Raw genomic sequence first — 19,658 nt, 5'->3', positions numbered from 1 at the left:
TTTATCCCAGAATTTTTACATGTTCCTGTATAATTCCCCCTGGTCTCTTTTGCCAAATATGGTAATGTATTTCACAATTACATTAGCTGATAAAACAATAAGCGCACTTCTGTGAAAACACTTTCGTCACATCTTGCCGATTATGATACTTCAAAGAAAAGCAATACACTTGATTGTTGTCCACTTAGAACTAGGACATTCTTGTCAAATCAAGTCAGCCATATTTTATATCTTAAAGCTTCACATGAAATCCAGAATGGTACTCTTACTGCTAGAATGTGCTAAACTAACATTAATGATATTTGTGAAGAAGATTGGTTACATAGTTAAGCTATCACATGCATTAATCAAATAGAAACTTATTCACAATATCATATTTTTATGTATTTTATGGCAGAAGCTAATATTTTATTAGACGTAGATTTGGTGGTACCACATTTCATGAGAGAAATTATAAAATATGATCAGAATCGGAATTGAACAAAGGCCCCTGGGATTGGATAAAATGTTACCACCAAGCTACTGAACCGTGCAACTACTGTAGGTGACACAGTTGGAGGCATAATCTTGGTTCACACTTTTGAATTTGTAATGGGGCAACAAAAACACTAAACAAAATAATGATGATAAATTTGTCTCAAAGGTACGAAGATCTGCCAAATAAGCACAGACACATGAAAGAAAAACAAACAAGATTATAAATCCAAATTCATAAAACAAATGTCAATATACAAAGAAGGAGAATTACATCTGTAATGGATTTCCATAAAGACAACTATCACTTTTGATAAACCGAAAGTGCTATTTTTTTTCTTCTTTACAATGTGTGGGAAAACACAATAGAGGATGTCTATTGAAGTCAATCACTTTTTCTGTTCGATTGTTCTATATCTTTTTAAAAGTTGTTATATATCAAATTTGGGTGCAATTATCATTTCAGAGTTTTCGTATAAAACAAATGCCATGTGCAAAATGTTTAGTGTTATCTGATAGTTAATATATCGATAAAACTGAGCAATTCTCAACACCTCTAACAAAACTCATAAAATATATTACTGCTATAAAAACGGAATTGACAAAAAAAATGTTAAAATGTATTTAAATTAACTTTCATTCTCAAGAGGGCAGTATTTACATCCAGCAATTGCACAATGGAGAATTAAGTAGATACACAACCGCAGGCCTATCGGGCTGAGATATAGCTTCTTGAACTCCTCTCTGTTTCTATCTGAGCAGTGCATCTTTTGCGAGGATGAGGAGCTCTTAACGTAACCATTCAAATACACCTAATGGTAGGCCTAATACATAAGGGTCTAGAATTAAATGATTAAAAAACTGCCAATAAGTCATATTGCTAATTGACAATGTAATTGTTATTATCCTCCACAGAGAATAATAATAATACCCTTTTCACATCTGCATAAATTGTTACAACTTTTTAACAAGTAATACCCAGGTTTGATTTCCTGTATTACACATTTTTATTCACAAAATCGGGGGAGAAAGCATAGTTGTGCACTATATTTCATTCATTACTATGATTGGTCAGTTTAATACCAGGGCAATACACAAGCGCACGCAGTAAAAACTCGGGACATCTCGTAACAACAAAAAAACAGGCCACTAATCGGTGATTTTCTCCCGAGATTTGACATGGGTCCCTGGTGAAATATCAGGAGATTTTCCAGAAAATGTTATTCACACTTCGCAAACTTGATTACTTGTTACAAGTTGTTACTTTTTGCAGGTGTGAAAAGGGTACAACAGTATTGGCCCTATCCACCACATATCACTGATAATTCTTTTGTAGGTCTGCAATAACAGAGGAACACTAGGCACCAAAATAGCACCCCTTGGAACACCTTGAAATGTGCATGTGTTGAAATGTTACATCCCCTTCCTGCTCTGCTTGATTGACCACTCGCATGATTAAGACATTTATTTTCTAGGCCAAATTTCAACGTCCTCATTACAGTGGACAGTCACCAGTCTTAAGGTCAGTATTAAGTAGGACCATCCAGGTTAATTGTAACTTAACCAATAGGACTGAAATCTTTATCGACTGAAATTTGTATTCAATTTTAGTAGTGCATTAAACAATTGGTAAAAACAGCTGATGACGTCTTTAAAAAAACATCAAATAAAACATATATTGTACCACCTGGATGATATTTTTCTTGTGTATGTTATGCAAAAATGGCAAACAATATATCCAATTCCTAGGCACTCAACCAATAGGTCAACAATAAGCTCTTGGGATGGGAGTGATGTAAGAGGAAGGAGCAACACACTACAAGCCTGCTGCAGCCATGACTTCTACAGGGTTATTTTCCACTAAAGGAGCAACAATCATTAATTAAAATTTCAGTATATCACCGGGCGGTTTAGAACTAATGTTCTTTGCCTGTTGTGTTTATATATTATATTCATGAAATGTATTATTTGAAATTCGTACTTACTTTTTTTTAATACCTTATTCAATTGTTTTATTATTGATTGAAAGAAAGAAAATAAATGTTTACGTTGAATTGAATTGAATCATCCTAAGCTAGGCTACTATAGTTAAGCACTTAATTATCACTTTTGTTGCCACTTTGAAAGGGCACTTAGGAAAAGGGAGAATTCATTTTTACAGGCTTGCATGCTTAATTCTGGAAAATATACAGCTATCAACCATTTGTTGAATTAAGCAGCAACCTCAACAGAATTCTTAATAACTTACAATACATTGCTAAAATTACTATCAATAAGATAAATTATTATTGATTGAAATATATATTTATACTGGGTAACCTCTTCAGTCAAAGACTGGTCTCCCAGAGGGCCCAGTTGGTGATCAGTGGCTGTGATGTACTAATACACCGGGTTAACCCCCTACTCGTCTCGAAAGATGTGCTAGGTTCTTTAAAGTGCACACAAGGTAGATGTGTACACTGGACCTACGGTTTATAGTCCTTATCCGAGAAGACTCGTTCTACCACTAGAACCATGGAGTAAGTGAGCCTCGAACCCCTGCCGATGTTATGGCTACGTAATTACGGTTCCACTGTCTTAACCGCTCGGCCACTCACTCACTCATCAACTTATCAACTCTCAACTTATTGATATAATCAATCAATAGAGTCACCTGTAAACCTTGGAATAAACAATAAATTACTGTACATTACGATAATCTATAACATTACTTCAGTTATAATGCATGTTTAATTGATTCTATCAACAGCTCTTTGCTGTCATCTCTTAAATCATTACGTGCTTAAAAGATGAGCCACTACAGAGTTTCGTTTCACTACTTTTAGACCCTGTGCAACCCCTAATTCAAAATCCTGGGTTCGCCACTGATAAATGTCATTCTGTTCTCATGAAACCAGTCTGATTTATTGGCACACAATTGTGAGTTCCTGAACCACAAAGCGAACTTATGAGGAGGAGGAATGTCAAACCAGAATGGCGGCAATAGCCATCTTGTTGAAAGGAAATCAATTTAATTGCTAAACTAACAGTTACTTTTAAAATAACCAAGGGATATTTCAATACATTATTTTGAAACTGTGAAATGCATCATTTTTGACAAGTTATAAAAAAAATGATTGACAGTTAATTGAAAAAAAAATGACAATCTATTGCAAGCTGTGTAGTATATCATGTTATATTCAGATAGATAATGTCAACATCAAATCTATGTGCAGAAGGTACTAGCAGGTTGCTCACTTTCGATTTCTGTTTGGGGTGCAAAAAGGGGTCAACTAATAAGGCAATGAAGTACTCCTATCCATGTTTAGGTTGCCACCAAATTTGAGTAATTTTGTTGGTCTCTTATCTAAAGAATTACCTTAATGAAGGCGACTGTGCTTATGTTATATTTTAGTATAGCCATAGGAAAGTAGGGGAATCTTTTGATCTGTTGAACTTTACTAGAAACATCCATAATTTGCAGTGTCACTGTCTTTAATGGGGGCGTATGGGTGTCTCATAGATACTTGTTCTACTTTATTACGCTGGTCTGTCTGCAAATAAAGGAACCCCTAATTAAAGACATGTTCAATAATAAAGTTACCCTCAATTAAAGGATGATAATGTCAATTTATCAAGAATTAAATTAACCCCCTTTAAGATTTAGTTTCCATCTTTTTAGAGGAAGGGGTTACATTTCATGGTCATAGTGAGAAAATAGACCACATGTCCTGTCATGATACGTACAAAGAATCTTAAGATAATCCCAAATAAATGATGAAGTTAAGTCCTCTTTCCTAATTTAGTCGGCATCATTCATATCCTACAGACCTGGGACATATGAATGACTAGATGGTGATGCTTTGATGGAACCGGGACAGCTGGTGATGTCAAAGCAGATAACCCTTTTGAAATGTATGGTACAAAAGATAATGTCAACAAGATCAATTGATGATTGTGTCATTGATTTGTTGATAATGCTCACCATGCGTTTGTTGATATTGGTGGCAATGATGATGTTGGTGGTTGGTTGTAATTATAATGGTGGCAATAATGAAATCAGTGGTGGCAATGATGATGTTGGTGGTGATTATAATGGTGGCAATAATGACATCAGTGGTGGTGGTGATGATGATGTTGCTGATGATAATGTTGATACCAATGATGATGTTGGTGGCAATGATGATGCTTGGTTATGATGTCGGTGGCAATGATGATGTTGGTGGTTGTGATTATATTGGTGGCAATAATGACATCAGTGGTAGTGATGGTGTTTCTGATGATAGTGTTATGGCAATGATGATATTTATGGCAATGATGATGTTTGGTGATGGTTTTAGTGGTAATGATGATTTTGGTAAATGTTTATGTTTGTGATAACGATGATGATATAAATGATACTGTTAAAAATACAATATTGGTGATAAAAAAACAAATAAAAATCATCACAATGATGTTGATGATATTGAGGATGAGAGAACATTAATGTTTTAGAATAAACGATGACGCTACTAATGATTTTGATAATGATTGTTATAACAATAGCTTCATAACTTTCTATCTCATTAAAATATAAAACAACTACTAGTACGAGATTTGTTTTCGAAATAAAATTAAATTTTGACTACATTATTTTAAAAGTAGTAATTTTATTAATAACTAAAACATATATTTGCAAAACTTTGTCATGAACAAGGAAGCTAGATTAAAGTAACGAACACGACAACTGGGGATTATTAACGATGTATTATATCCGCCTGCAGGGGAGCAAAGGCTCATGGGAAATGCATACATTTGATGGGGCAAGATTTCAGTCTCTGACTAGACATATGTAATAAAAAAAAAATAAGTTCGGAACATATTACCCCCTTAAAACAATAATTAAATGCTCTTAAAAGATACTAAAAGATAGTTTCATATTTTTGATGCCTAGAGGGAATTGAAAGAGGATTATAATATACTTATGAAGTCATATTTAGTGAAGGAAATTGAAGGGTGAAGGTCAATTTGGAGTTATTGGCTAAGGGGGTAAAAATTATTTATCAAAATTGTCTGATTCATCTTTTTTTTTTTTCAGAATCTATTGATCAGATTCTTATTATACTATACATTTTTTTTTATGGTAAGTTTTATCGTACAATGAACAGAAGAGATACGTGAGAGATACGTAAAATGACACATGTTGGGTCATCAGCCAATCAGCAGAATGATGCTTGTATTGTATCCTGGCCTAAACCTTAACCTAAGCTTACATGATACAGGCACTACCTATGCTGTATTGTAGAATTTGCCTTGATATTGGAAATATGTTGTCATAAGAATCGAGTGGGGTCATACTGTACATACTTCCAATATGATTTGAACCAGGGATCTAAAATTAAAAGGCAAACACATCCATTTATATTTTTAAATTATCAATTTAAAACAAAATGTTTGGTTACATTACTGTATAAGTTTCTTATGCTAATTTAACCATTAAATTCACTTATTCAGTGTTGACCTTTTAACTAATTTTCATTATCTACAGTAGGCATGGATTTTCACATTCCTTTTTATTGTATGTTTTATAGGGCAATACATCAAATGACATTTATTGGGTCATACCAACATGACTTGAACCCAGGGTCTAAAATTTACAGGCAAACAGATATACTCAGCTATTCAACTACACAAAAATACATTATAAGTTACTAAATTTCTATAGTTATATCTGTCTTTTTTAATGAGATATTGAAATATGAGAGAGGATGTTGTTAAATTAATGTACTGAAGTTTATTGTTCCTCAATGAATATCAAACAATCAAAGCGGATATAAATATTTCACACAAAACAGGTGTTAATACATATATCATTATATTTATTATTTTGTAATCATATTATTAATATTTCTTAATTAACATCAGTATAACTGTTTAGATTTATTAGTACAGTAATCTGGTGCAAAACATATCTAAAGCTCTGTCTATCAACAACACCGTTACTAGATAATTTGGTTCTGTTTCAGTAATTTACTGTGTTATCGTTTTTGTGCAATTTTGTACAGTGTGTATAATGTTCCTATATATTTATTGTTCTTTTTAATAGTGTACAAAAATCGAATTTCCGATGATATGTTTTATTGGACCAAATAAATGCTGTGAGAGCAGCGCATTATTATTATTTTCTCACCTGTAACAATAAGGCCATTTTTTTGGAAATGAATAAAGCTCTGTCTACTAGTTTGACAAAAAATGTGTAGTGATATGCCATCATCATTTCCATATATGGGCACATAACATTTTGTTGTCAAAATAGTTTGATAGTGTAGAGCTTAAAAACTATTTCTACACTTTGTTTTATTCCAGAACTTGTTTACTACGGATAAATATTCACGGAAATACTGTAGGGATTAGTTTTAGTGGCCTGAGAAAACTCTATGTTAAGCTCTGTCTACACTATCAAACTAGTTTGACAAAAAAGTGTGATGTGCCTAAATATGGTAGCGATATTCTTAAATATGGTAGTGCTATGACATCATCATGTCCATATATGGGCACATCACATTTTTTTGTCACATAAAGTTTGATAGTGTGGACAGAGCTTTACCATTTTAAAACTCATGGGTACAATTGTACGGAATCTGGTTCTAAAGCTTTGTCTACAATATCAAACAAACAAAAAAAATGTGATGTGCCCATACAGTATGTGGACATGATGATGTTATATCACTACCATATTTGGGCACATTTTTTGCTACATAAAGTTTGATAGTATAGACAGAGCTTAAGTTTAAGCTATTTTTAAACACTACACCAATTTTAACAATGTTTTATCCAGGCACCGAACCAGAAGCTTGGTCAGTATAATAAGCATAACAGAGAAAGTTGAATAACATAATAATAATAATAATAATAATACCAGATTTATATAGCGCCCTTTTCATGAGTAATCATGCTCAAAGGCGCTTTACAAGCATTATTACCCCAGTATTTGTTGGGATCAAACACGTATGGAAACATACTCCCATAATGCAGCCGGTAACCAGCGCAGTTGTGTCTAGATCTAACTGGGTACCCATTTATACACCTGGGTGGAGAGAGGCAACGTAAGTAAAGTATCTTGCCTACGGATACAAGCAATGCGGCGAGAGTTGGATTCGAACCTAGGTCTGACGATCGGTAGTCCAACGTCCAACATACTGCGCCACACGCGCCACACGCAAACGTGATAGTGTATCTTTTTAATTAATTAATTTCATTAACTTTTAATTGATTTTATAGGCAGATAGGTTTAATTGTTATGTAAATGATTCTAGTAATCTGTAGATCTATTACTAAATGATGACACAGTACATTTAAAAGAAAAGGGTGATATCATAATTCATAGTAGAAATACTACAATTTATAATGACAGTATATACTTTTAATTGGTTTTGATTGGTTGTATAATTTGTTATGTAACTACTAGTCTAGATCTGTCATCATTCAATACCATTTAAATGTAAATTGCTATCCTTGTTCTACTATCCCAGAACTAAATGATAAACGTTGACATATTTATGGGTAAACAAATACAAGAAATATACTGACAGTGTATATACTTTTAATCGGTTTTGATTGGTTGAGTAATTCTTATATATTATTTTTTGTTGAGATCTGTCACCATTCAATTGCATATAAATGTAAATTGATGTGTTTTAAATAACATGTAATATGTAGATGTTGTAAATTAACATAACTTCCTCTTTGCATAGTAAGTACTCCCAGGTGAATGTCTCAAAAGCCTTGGACTTTCTGTGAGGGGGTAAGGTCAATACCCCAGTGATTACTATCGCATAATCTTAAGATTCGTTATCCGGATGACATCATCAAATAAACTAAGGGCAATAAATGTGTTATTATAATGTTTAAGTTCATCATCAAGTCATTTCAATAAGTCTTTACATATTATTGAAAAGTATAAATTAGTAATGTATTTCACCTGGGGAAGGGAAAATGATAGGATTTCAAGATTCTTAAGCACGATATGATATTTCTTTGTTTTCATACTTTATTATTGATGAGCAGAATATACGCTTAAGGGGAGAGTTCAATAGTAATATTTCTAAAGAGAAAAAACATTAACAGAGTGTTACGACCGATCATGAACTATTAATAGTAAGAGGAAGAAAACAAGAAAAAACATATGGTGCTATACTGTCTATCAGTTCTGAGAGTGATGTGGCATATTGTATTGGATTAGACTACCATGCGAGAGGCATGGGTTCGAATCTGTCCAATATTCATTATGCTTTATTTACTCTCATTTGCCCCGTCCTTCGGATTGGACATAAATCATCTGTTGGTGCGGTATACATACAACATACATTAAAAAAAGTCAAATCAGTTTAAATAGAAGTTTAAATCATAGCATAGATCTGATATAATTATAATTATATTACAAATTAATTTTTGTTTAATAATTGTTCATACTTACGAGATAAAGTACAAAAACACATAGAAGGACTTCAACCACGTTAAGACTGAAAAAAGGACACAAATTATATTGTATAAAAATCATTTCCATTTGTTAACGACTGAATAGTTCCTGAACACAGAAACTAAAAATTTATTCCGAAATAAAAAAAAAAGAAAATACTACCTTGGTTAGCCTACATTTTTTACTTACCTTGTCATTATCTAGAAATCCATGCCACGGAATGTAAACGATATATTGTGTCAAACAAAAAAACTAGATGCGCGACGAGCATTGTTGCATAATTACTAGCCTGATTTATTAGCCTATATTCAACAATCAGTCGTCCTTCCATCGGATTTAACAAAATAAATCGTTTTATATATTTGTATGGGTATTGACAATCGAGGAAGTATCAATCCCAACTGTAATTGACAGACTAAAAATATTATATAGGCCATGTCATGTAAAAAATAAAACTGTACTAGATTTTAACAATTTAGAAAAACAGTAAATTTAATGAGCTGGATTTAGGTTAATATAAGCAAATTGAAGACAACTTTAATAGGTCTTGCTGAAAAATATCCATTAATTAAAACTCTGTTTTCCATGGTTATTAGTTTTAAAGTGAGGAGCGCTAACATATATTGATAACAGTGTGTCAAAAAGAAAGATCAAAAATTAGTTTTTAGTTAAAATAAGAAAATAAAACTATTATATTTTTTTTTCATTAAAATTACCTACCAGCTTTGAGCAATGCCAAACGATTCATCTTCTTTGTATCTTAGATCAATTTCTTGATAAAGATTATCTACCAAAAAAAAAGCGAAATGGAATCATAAGAAGAAAAGAGAAGAAAATTATTTCTTCATTAGTTGCTTTATTTGTTCTAATATTAAAAGTTAAGCAAACTATAGAGGGCAGCAATTAGAAATAACAATTTTACAAGTTCAAAATCAGAAATAGAATAAAATCATTTTTAGTTTTTTTACGTTGACAATCTATATTTCTTTCTTTTCAGATGTGTTATTTCTTTGTTGCTGACTTGCAACGAACGTGTAAAATAAGTAACATAAAAAAAAAGACGAAAAGTCTATCCTAAGCCTACCACACTTTGCCGGTAGCCAACGACTTCAACCACTCCCCCTGTTATGTACTTATTTATACCGCTTGTTTGTTGGTTCCGGTATTATGCTAGGCCTACGTGTATCACACTTACATGGTCTCCAAAATGCATTTAATTTTCCTCCAGCGGCTGAGTGTGGCCTAAGTAAAATGTAACTAGCATCCCATGTTTGAATAACAGCTGTAATTAAAAGCCAAGCTGCAATCCATCCCGGCAAACCACTGTTTGATTTGATAGACTTTCGAGCTCCAACTGTTCTGGTTGTTCTCGCCATGTTTCGCAGCAGGTAGAAGAGGTAAAGTTTACGTTACGTAACACAGTCCCACGTGACTATTCTACCTGCTGAATTCAAAAGTTACGTAATAACTACACAAACCAGATAATTTGATCTATATTTATGGAACCAGATATGCCGTGTAGGCCTACTTTTGAACTTATTAGATAAACCTATTTTTAGGGATGCGATTTATTTATTTGTTGACCATACACCTTTGAATCAGTGGCATCACAATGCTTCTGTTTGAAGCAAACAGAACAGAACATTTTGTGTAGGCCTATACCTGTAGTATGTTATAGTGTAGCATAAATGGCATTAATCCTTTATCTCTCATGATTATTAGAACATTAATAGCTGGTGCCTATACTGCTGGCATACAAATAATTCACTCATCTTCAAGAAATCTGATGACATTGACAACTGAACTTAAATCGAAGTGCAAGTCAAGTCATACAATAAAGAAATCATTTAAAACAGTAACCAATTTAATAACCGAAAAAACATAAGCACGATCATGAAGGGTACAGGACTATCATCCCAGATGTTTCTCATTGGTTTTTTTAAAACTAAATGTTATTAGAAATTTTTGCCACTTCTAGGCCTATTTGCTTGTTCTAGCAATCCTAAACTTAAATATAATAGGAGAACAAAATGATCTCGACATATGAACACCGTATCGATATTATTTCAAACATCCAATCTTTATTGGCCAGGTTTCAGTTAATTTAAACAACTTATACCATGTGATTCTTATTTTATTGGGATTTATCTTTCTCATCATGTCACGGAATCTATTGTAGATTATTTCATTTTTCCCCATAAAATTCGAAGCCTGACTAAGCCTTTTAAAGTTGGTATCATTATCAGCTCACACAAGTCGGTACTTTCCTGTCTTCGTACGCTAACGCCTATGGTTGCTGGCGGCTAATTAACCAGGTCGTTTGAAGTTATTTGTTCCATGACCATCAACCAATCAAAATAGATTATTTAGATAAGATGAACACATGTGGACGAGTGACATAAATATCTAGCCGGAAATGACATAGCAGCTCTTTATTATTTTACTCATTTAGCTTCAAAACATCCGAGTCATTAACCCCCGCCGGCAGATCTGCTTGGCGGTTTTTTACAAGGGATAAAACTTAACCTACTGTAATATTGTAACTATTAAGTTTTTAAAAGAAAAAAAATAAACAAAGGGGATCATTAATTGTAGATATAGGGATAATTAATAGACCTACTTTTAGAACTGATGGGTTTTAAAATTTGTGTGGTTTTGTCAAAGATGTTACATCCTGAGATGAGGGCGCGTCGTCAGTGTAGTAATAGAGTTTATACGTAATTTTACTTTCTTTGGACCAGAGATTTCGAAATAAAAGATTTCCTTGAAAACAAACACGACCATATACATGGCTGCAGTCGCGTTTGCAAATTTGGGTTAGTGTTTACCGACATTTAGTGTTTACTCTGAGCACCCGGTCGTCTGTGGCAAGGCAAATGTGTATCCTGCTCCTTTGTTTGGTCACCTAGGTAGGGGTCCGGGACCGCGACAGAACGACAACGGATGGGGACCCTCCAAAGAAATTGCATTTTATTTGTCAGGAATTTGTATGATTTATTTCTTTTTTATTTTTAAATGCGCCTTGAGCACTCTGGAGTGGTATGTGCGCTATAACAATCTTAATATTATTATTATTATTATTTACCGACCGACCGACATAGTGAGCTATAGAGTCGCGTTGCGTAAAAATACGTAATCAGGGAGCGCTTCCCTGTTTATACTTTTAGGATATTTCATGGCTTGTAAAGAAAGCGCTTAAGCGTGGTTCCCACTAGAACGTAACGCAAGGACGTAAACGCAACGCAAGCGTTTTAACCGTTGACAAGCAAAGTTATAGACAGTTTGCAATTACAAGCGAATAAGCCATCGCTTGTGATTGGTCAATTCACTTGCGTTGCGTTACGTCCTTGCGTTGCGTCGCTAGTGGGGAACCATGCTTTAGAAACATCTGTAATTGTAAAAAAAAATCGAATTTGCGATGTAATTCTACGAAATTTGCTCTAAAGAGAACAAAAACTGAACTTCTCCAAACTGCTTGTTTAATTGGGTTTGTCAACATCCTTCCCGCTAACTGACAAGTGAACATCTTTCACACATTTTCAGATAATTCTATAAATTGAAAATCACGGTCTTCCTACACGGTATACACCCGCCTTTCAATAACAATATAACGTCGTACATGTGATGAATGACGTCAACATTCATCGCAATTAACACCTTGATTGCGAACTTCCTCGGCCCGTCATACACCATTTAATTCAATATTTTATTTCTTTTGATACAATGAACAGCATATAAATTAACGACCGCGTTGTTAATTACAGAAAAGTACCAAAGAAATGTCTCACTAAATGATTTAATATTACCATTTTATAATTTATTTATTTCATAAATATCGTTACTGACTATATAGACCTACTGTAGTGTTATCTGTAATCCACAATAGAGTAGAATCTCTATTAAGGGGACAACTTTGAGATCCAACAAATCTGGTTTTTTTCCAGTGCATATATGATTCACAATGTAAAAGAACAAAAGTTTCCCAAAGTTTTCTATTGTAGACTAGTTGACCAGACCTCGGCAAACTGCAGAAAACAAGTTTGCAGAAGTCTATCCTAGTAAACTTTAGTTTCCAAACTGGAGCAAACGACGAGTTTGGCAAATTTTGCTAGTGTAGACTGGTTTTTAAGATGTTCTGCTACGTGCTTCTACTTTGCGAGGGTTGTTCCAAAATGGGTGAATTTATTACCTTCCTTTCTTAGGTTTGAACATGAAGATCTAGAGTTAAAGGGTAATGGTAAGACTTTAAAAGCAATGTGCTATTATTTCACAAATAAACTTTTATGATACCAATTTTCCCAACATATCGCTTGTAATTATACTATTTTTCTGCCTTGCAACTTCACGTTTTTTGCCCTTGTCAATGTTCTTATGCAAGATCTCCAGTAGCTGTGATTTGACAAGATCAACTTGGAACATACTTCCTTTCAATCATCTTTCCATAGCTGTACCTACTTCTGCCAAACTTGGGTACATTCTTTCAATCATTTTTCCTAAGCAACCTCTTTCTGGCAAACTTTGATATATTCTTTCAATATCATTCCAAAGCTACCTCCTTCCGCCAAACTTTGGTTTAGCTTTGAAGGCACTTGGGAATATCAAAGGAATAGAAAGTTGTGCCATCAGCTGATTTGTGCTAGTGCCACCTTTACCTACAGTCAACTTAACAATCTTACATCCAAGACTTCTTACGAGAGTCTGCATTCTGAAAGATAAATAGTTTTCTCATTGTGGTATGGCAACTGACATCATTCTTTGGTAATGAAGGTGTAGAAAGACTAGAAAAATTAAGAGCAGAAGATGTAAGAGTGAAATAAGTAATAAGAACGAAAGAGGAGAAGAATGGAGAAAGAAGAAATATTCAAAGAGTGGAAGAAGAAACAGAAAAGAAGAATGCAGACAGAAGAGTGAAAGAAGAAGAATGAAAAAAGAAAGAGAAAAAAATGCAGAAAGAAGTAAGAGTGCAAGAAGAAAGCTGAAGAAAAAAGAAGAGGTGAAAAACATTACACATACTTGTTTGATCCAAGATGAAGTTCTTTTTGCAACTGAGAGAGGTTAACTCTAAAGTTCTCAATATGAAGCGCAATCAAGATAATGTATAGAGCAAGCTTATCACGCATCTTTCCTGACAAATTTCTGAAAAAAAAAAACATACATATATATATAAATATTGAATATTTTGGTCTCATTATATTTTTGGCAAATAAGAATATTGAAATAGTAAAGGCTAAACTGAGGTGTTCTTCAAAATAGTACCTTAAAGTTTTCTGACTATCTGGAGATATTGATTCAACAGTGAATTCATTTAGAAGATGAGTCCTGACAGCATCTGGTGTTCCACTTATAAATGGAATACCTAAAAACAAAATTATTTCATTCAGTTGCTTAAAGAACAATTAATATTACTATATCATTTTATTTATTTTTTTCTAATAAAAAGATTTAGGTTTAGACAAGTAAAACAATTTTACAGTATACAAATAATGAATGTTTATGAGTGCAATGGTACAAATAATGGCCCGAGGTGAATGATGAAAGGTTATATCAAAAAGTACTATTTAACGATCGTTGAATAGTGCGTACTATTGCACGCCATGTGACCCACATTCGTCCAATCAAATGACAGGAATTTATATAGGTGTTATATAATACTTATTATTCATATATTCTTTGATATATGTTTTCTTCTTCGAGGGAAATGAATCAAGAACAAAATACTCTTTGGGAGAAATTGCAAACAATGACTTGGTCCTTGGGGATCTATGTAGAAAAATAATATAATATACTTACCCTTTCGACATTGAAATGGTTTAAGGCAATGCATATGTATAAGGTACATTAAGTAGAGAAGTCGAGCACCGTTTTCTTTCCTTTTCTCTCCCGTTCCTGTCAACGCCTGCGCTTGAGTCAAAACATATGCAGAGTATCTGAAAAAAGTAATTAAAATAACATATTGGAAGAATATTACAAAGATTTTTGTATTGGCCTAAATTGAATATTATAATTGTAATTTAAATCAGAGCACAAATCTTGAAATTATAAACTTACTTTTCTTTTCCTTTCCATTCAGCAATCTCTTTTTGTGTCGCTGATGTTAGAAATTCAGATGCGTTCTTTAGAGAAAACATGATTGATTGACTGATAACTGTTAAAATTATAAGGAAAACGATGAATTACAACAAAATTAATCATCAAATTTGATTGCCATCAATTTAACAAACATTTCTTCTTCAGTTAAATGATGTATGTAAACATGATAAAGTTTCTCAAGCAAAAAACACCAATGACTGTATTTTGGTTTTGTTGATACATCTTACTGATAGATTTAATCAAAGGATACTGTCTTTCAATAAGTACACCTCTTCCGGTCTGATAGCATCTTTATTACACTTTGGTAGTATGTCTAATGTCTCTGAGGCTTCTTGCGATTCTGAAAAGATGAAAAAATATTTAACATGTGATGATTAATAATAATAATTTAGGTATTTGTATAGCGCCAGAATCAACTAAACCGAAGTAAAAATCAAAGGCGCTTATATTGGATGTTAAAAAGATGCGTTTTAAGTTATTTAAAAAAAATAGCAATAGAAGTTGATTTAGTAAAATGACGAGGGAGAGAATTCCATAGAGAAGCAGCAGAGAACATAAAAGACCTTTGTCCATAAGATTTGGTGTTAATTCTAGAAACAAGTAGTAGGTTTTGATCAGCCGAACGAAGACAAACAAGAGGGATGTAGGAGAGAAGAAGATCAAGGAGATAAGTAGGTTGTTTAAGAAGTAGCGCTTTAAATGTTAGTAAAAGGATCTTATATTTGATACGGGAGTCAATAGGTAGCCAATGGAGGTTATATATAATAGGAGATATGTGTGAGGATCTTCTAGTAAGAGTTAGAATGCGTGCAGCAGTGTTCTGGAGACGTTGAAGTCGATTCATTAAAGATTTCAGTAGGGCAAAAAAAGAAATCGAGGGAATATTGAATTTGGAACGTATGTGTTTGGTGGAAAAAATGATAAATTCGGTTTTAGAATTGTTAAGCAAGAGCATGTTAGATGCTAGCCAGGATGATATTTTAGAGAGACAACTTTCAAGTCGTTTAGTTATATCATGAGATTCAGAAGAATTAAAATCGACATATAGCTGTAAGTCATCAGCATATAGGTGGTAGTGTAAACTGTATTCTTTAATAATTTCAGTGAGAGGAGAAAATGATGACTTGATGACAAATAGCGAAATACTCGAACATCCAATGATTTCTGACATGACATGACCTTTGACATGATCATGGATTAAACTATACATACTTGTGGGTGTGTTAGGCAGACTGCCTGCTTCTTCCATAGCCTTCTTTAATGAATGTTCAAGGGCTTCTGATGCTACCTTGTTACGATGTCTAGATTCCATTGCCCGTTGTTTTCTTGCACTGCCAAATGCCTCTGTAAGCATATCATTCTAAAAACAAACAAACAAAATTATCATGAATGAAATGTATAAATATACATATACTTTCACCCGATTCTCAGTACTGTTTCTAGATTTTCCCGTGTGTGAGGTGATTTCCTGATTGATCGTAAAATCAAAATGGTACTGGGTATGATCAACAGCGTTTCTGCACTCAACAGAACATCCATTCATAGAAGCAATGATGAAGAAAGCCTATCTCATGGTAACTATAAAATGGTCCCAAGATATGACTATACTTCGGCTTTAGTAGATAGAAGATTGAGAAGGTTATTAGAAATAGGAAAAATCTCAGATATGTATTCTCACATGTTTCATGTGTATCATAGACCCTAACCTATTGTAACCTTCACCCTAACCTTGTTTATTACAGGAACCACATGTGATACACATGAGATGCTGTATTACAGAATCTTTCTATGATACTGGGAAAATATGGTTGTATGTGGAGATACAGCATTGAAAATCGAGTAAGTATATTTGTATATACAGTAGTACTATGAAGGGCACTGTTCATAAATATATAACAGCAATTAGTCACCTTTTCAATGAAGGATAAATCTTTTTTATCTGGAACATCTTGAGCATCTTCCTTCAAACTTTCCTTAAGGAATATCCATGGTTGAAGGTGATATATCTGAGCATCATAAACTTTGATTTTATTAGTCTTTTTATCAACAACACCAACCATGTACCTAGAAAAAAGTTACTCAGTGTGTTAGAATAAGACAAAATGGCAGACCTATGTTTGTTTGACCCTGGTTCTTAATAAATATGACATCATCATCTTTTCTTGCTATTACAGATTTTGTTTAGCAGCTGCGAAAATTGTGTGCTCTCTATTTTAGTTTGTATTTTACCATTTACTACAGAATGAATTGAAACAAGGCAATATAACAGCAGGACAGTGAGCTCGCCTTGCCAAGATAGGAACTCATAACAGTCCTTTAATCTTATCTCTGGCTGTGACAAATATTAACAGTACTGTACTATCATGTACATACTCTCTGTAGCGTGCAGTGCCTGTTAAAGGGAGTGTACCTGATTGTGTCGCAGCCACAGATAAACCTGTTGATCCCCGGAGTTCAGCAGCCTGTTGTTAGGTCGTGTTTATACAACACCCTAAATTTGAACACGGCTTTAATTTTTAGCGTGTTGTTCGGACCAAGGTCAACCCACCTTAACGTTTGCTGTTATACTAGAAATCACGATACCGTGTTATACCGGAAGTTTCATCAACACGCAGTGCATGCTAGGATAAAAGGTCAAATCGTTGATCGCGCTTGAATTGGCTCTGGAGTTGTCAACAATCATCGTCGCCTCCTCGCTGTCCGATGTATTCGCGCGGTTTTTACCATTTTCATTATCTTGTATTCGTTCACGTTTGCATTGTTGTTTATTTTGTTCTCGGTTCATTTAAATTAATAAAAGTTATTTTAAGGGTTTCATTGTTTCATCTATACACTATGTCAGAAGATGCCATTTTTGCGATGTTATTTTTTTAATTCTGTTTGGACTGGGAAACGATAGAGGCCTACTACCACTACGAATTGGCCCCACTAGGCTAGGCGTAAGACGTGGTAGGAGGATGATTGCTGGCAGCGAAGCAGCAATAAATGGGCCCAATCTTGTTAGCAATGATTGATATTACGACCTGTTTTAACGAGAGGTCAAAATATACCCTGAGGACACTTCCAACACGGTAACGGCGACCGGGAATCCACCAAATTTTAGGATTCAGCCAAGTAGCCTTTTTTGCAATTAAAATCTCATTACACGGAATCTCTTTGTTGTTATACAACACACTTTTCGTAGGCGTGTAGAATATGCGTGTAATAGCGTGTTGTATAAACGCGCCCTTAGATTGCCTTGATTGAAGGAAGGAAAACATAAGTTCAGGGACTGCCTTACTTGCACATAGAATCGGATCTTGAAGCTGTTGGTCCAAAATTCTGACCAACGTATTCCATCTTTTCATCTGTTGTTGCAACCTAAAATAAATCAAAATTTTTCTTCATTCCCTGACTTATGCACACACATGTTTAAAGTATATTTACACATACACAGACAATTTGAGATTTTATTGATTGTCAGTGGCAGATCAATGATTTTTTTTTATTAAAGGGAAGGAGTAACAATATTTAAAATATTGCCAAAAATAGATATCAAAAAGCAGTTCATAATATCATTTAGAGCCTGTCATAGGAGGAGCAGGCGACACAACTTTGAGTGATTATTGCTATACACACTTTGTGCACATTATAACACAGCAATTGAGTAATTAATTACTGAACTAAAGCTCTGTCTACACTATCAAACTTTACGTGAAAAAGATTTTTTCCATGTTCTTTGTTGTCAGTAGCGCAGTGAGCATCTTTTTTTTAGACGGGTGCTTGCGCTTTACAAATTTCCATTATTATTAAAGAAATGGCCATATATATGGACAGACATGTCATATCACTGCCATATTTGGGCACCTCACACCTGTTTTGTTAAACTAATTTGATGATAGTGTAGACAGAGCTTAAGATTTAGATTTCTATAAAAAGTTCACAAAACTTGGTTAATAGTCTACAGTATATTTGAGTAAATATTGGGTAATTAATGTATGTTTGAAGATATAATTATAACTTACCAAATACTGTTTATTTCTCTTCCGTGAATCTTTGGTTGTTTCAGAACTTCTAAAATGAGTGAAGACTGGTGGCTTACATGCAGTTCCATCTTTATTGACTTTTAATTTTGCATGCGAAAATTGGGCTGTGAATAAATTAATTTTAAAATAATATTTTGACAATACTATAAAAAAAACCATTGTTTTTATTTAAATTACTTTGGTTTGCATGTATTAGTAGAGAAATGTAATACTTAAAATATAGTACAGTAACTTAACAGGTTATCAACATATTATAGCGAAAAGACTACTCCTCACGAAAGGATGAAACGACCCCGTAATAAAACAGATCCCGAACAGGAAGTGCGTATCGAGTACCGAGTTGTTTGCTACAAACGAAGTGATCACGGATAAGGGTAGCCTAGCTATTTACCCATGGGTATAAAAATAGATTACAAACAATAAGACACAATAAACATAACTGTTATTCTATCTAAGTTAGAAGAAAGCTGCGATAGTAATTAAAATGTTATCTGGCCATAATAACAACATTACCAAGCGGAATTCTTTCTGAGCATGTTTCGGTTACGGGCGCTGTCATCTTGTTTTCTTGTTAAAGAACGCCACCAGCGTTGAAATATGCCAAACTTTTCTTTCACAACAGTTAAAGTACA

At 33.7% G+C, this 19,658-nt stretch overlaps 2 protein-coding genes across 2 annotated transcripts in view; both read right to left on the bottom strand.

The window, feature by feature from the left end:
- Positions 1-10,288, bottom strand: part of LOC140050153 (uncharacterized) — a 39,135-nt gene extending 28,847 nt beyond the window's left edge. The window contains exons 1-3 of the mRNA XM_072095219.1: positions 10,107-10,288; positions 9,632-9,698; positions 8,909-8,954 (exon numbers count right to left, since the gene is read on the bottom strand). Coding sequence (XP_071951320.1) covers positions 8,909-8,954; positions 9,632-9,698; positions 10,107-10,287 — 294 coding nt within the window. The 5' untranslated portion in view covers position 10,288. The remainder of the gene's footprint in view (positions 1-8,908; positions 8,955-9,631; positions 9,699-10,106) is intronic.
- A 2,410-nt stretch (positions 10,289-12,698) lies between these two features.
- On the bottom strand, positions 12,699-19,610 carry LOC140050152 (DNA-directed RNA polymerase I subunit RPA49-like). The gene is made up of 11 exons (XM_072095218.1): positions 19,540-19,610; positions 19,006-19,130; positions 18,282-18,361; positions 16,912-17,065; positions 16,214-16,361; positions 15,252-15,341; positions 14,960-15,056; positions 14,702-14,838; positions 14,168-14,267; positions 13,925-14,047; positions 12,699-13,616 (listed from the first exon to the last, which is right to left on the bottom strand). The coding sequence occupies exons 1-11, from the start codon at positions 19,583-19,585 to the stop codon at positions 13,460-13,462; spliced, it is 1,257 nt and encodes a 418-aa protein (XP_071951319.1). The 5' UTR covers positions 19,586-19,610; the 3' UTR covers positions 12,699-13,459.
- Positions 19,611-19,658: the final 48 nt, after the last annotated feature.

The sequence above is a fragment of the Antedon mediterranea genome, chromosome 5 (assembly GCF_964355755.1).
Source record: "Antedon mediterranea chromosome 5, ecAntMedi1.1, whole genome shotgun sequence".
Lineage (NCBI taxonomy): Eukaryota > Metazoa > Echinodermata > Crinoidea > Comatulida > Antedonidae > Antedon > Antedon mediterranea.
Note: the sequence above shows the minus strand (reverse complement) of the source record. Positions and strands in the feature narration are given on the sequence as shown.

What these genes read in the sequence shown, in the direction of transcription:
- LOC140050152 (XM_072095218.1), bottom strand. Translation starts at nt 19,585, where the DNA reads ATGACAGCGCCCGTAACCGAAACATGCTCAGAAAGAATTCCGCTTG. An exon ending in GGTGTACTTATTGAAAGACA is followed by an intron (nt 15,057 to 15,251) that starts GTATCCTTTGAT and finishes TAATTTTAACAG; the next exon opens with TTATCAGTCAATCAATCATG. An exon ending in GAATGGAAAGGAAAAGAAAA is followed by an intron (nt 14,839 to 14,959) that starts GTAAGTTTATAA and finishes TACTTTTTTCAG; the next exon opens with ATACTCTGCATATGTTTTGA.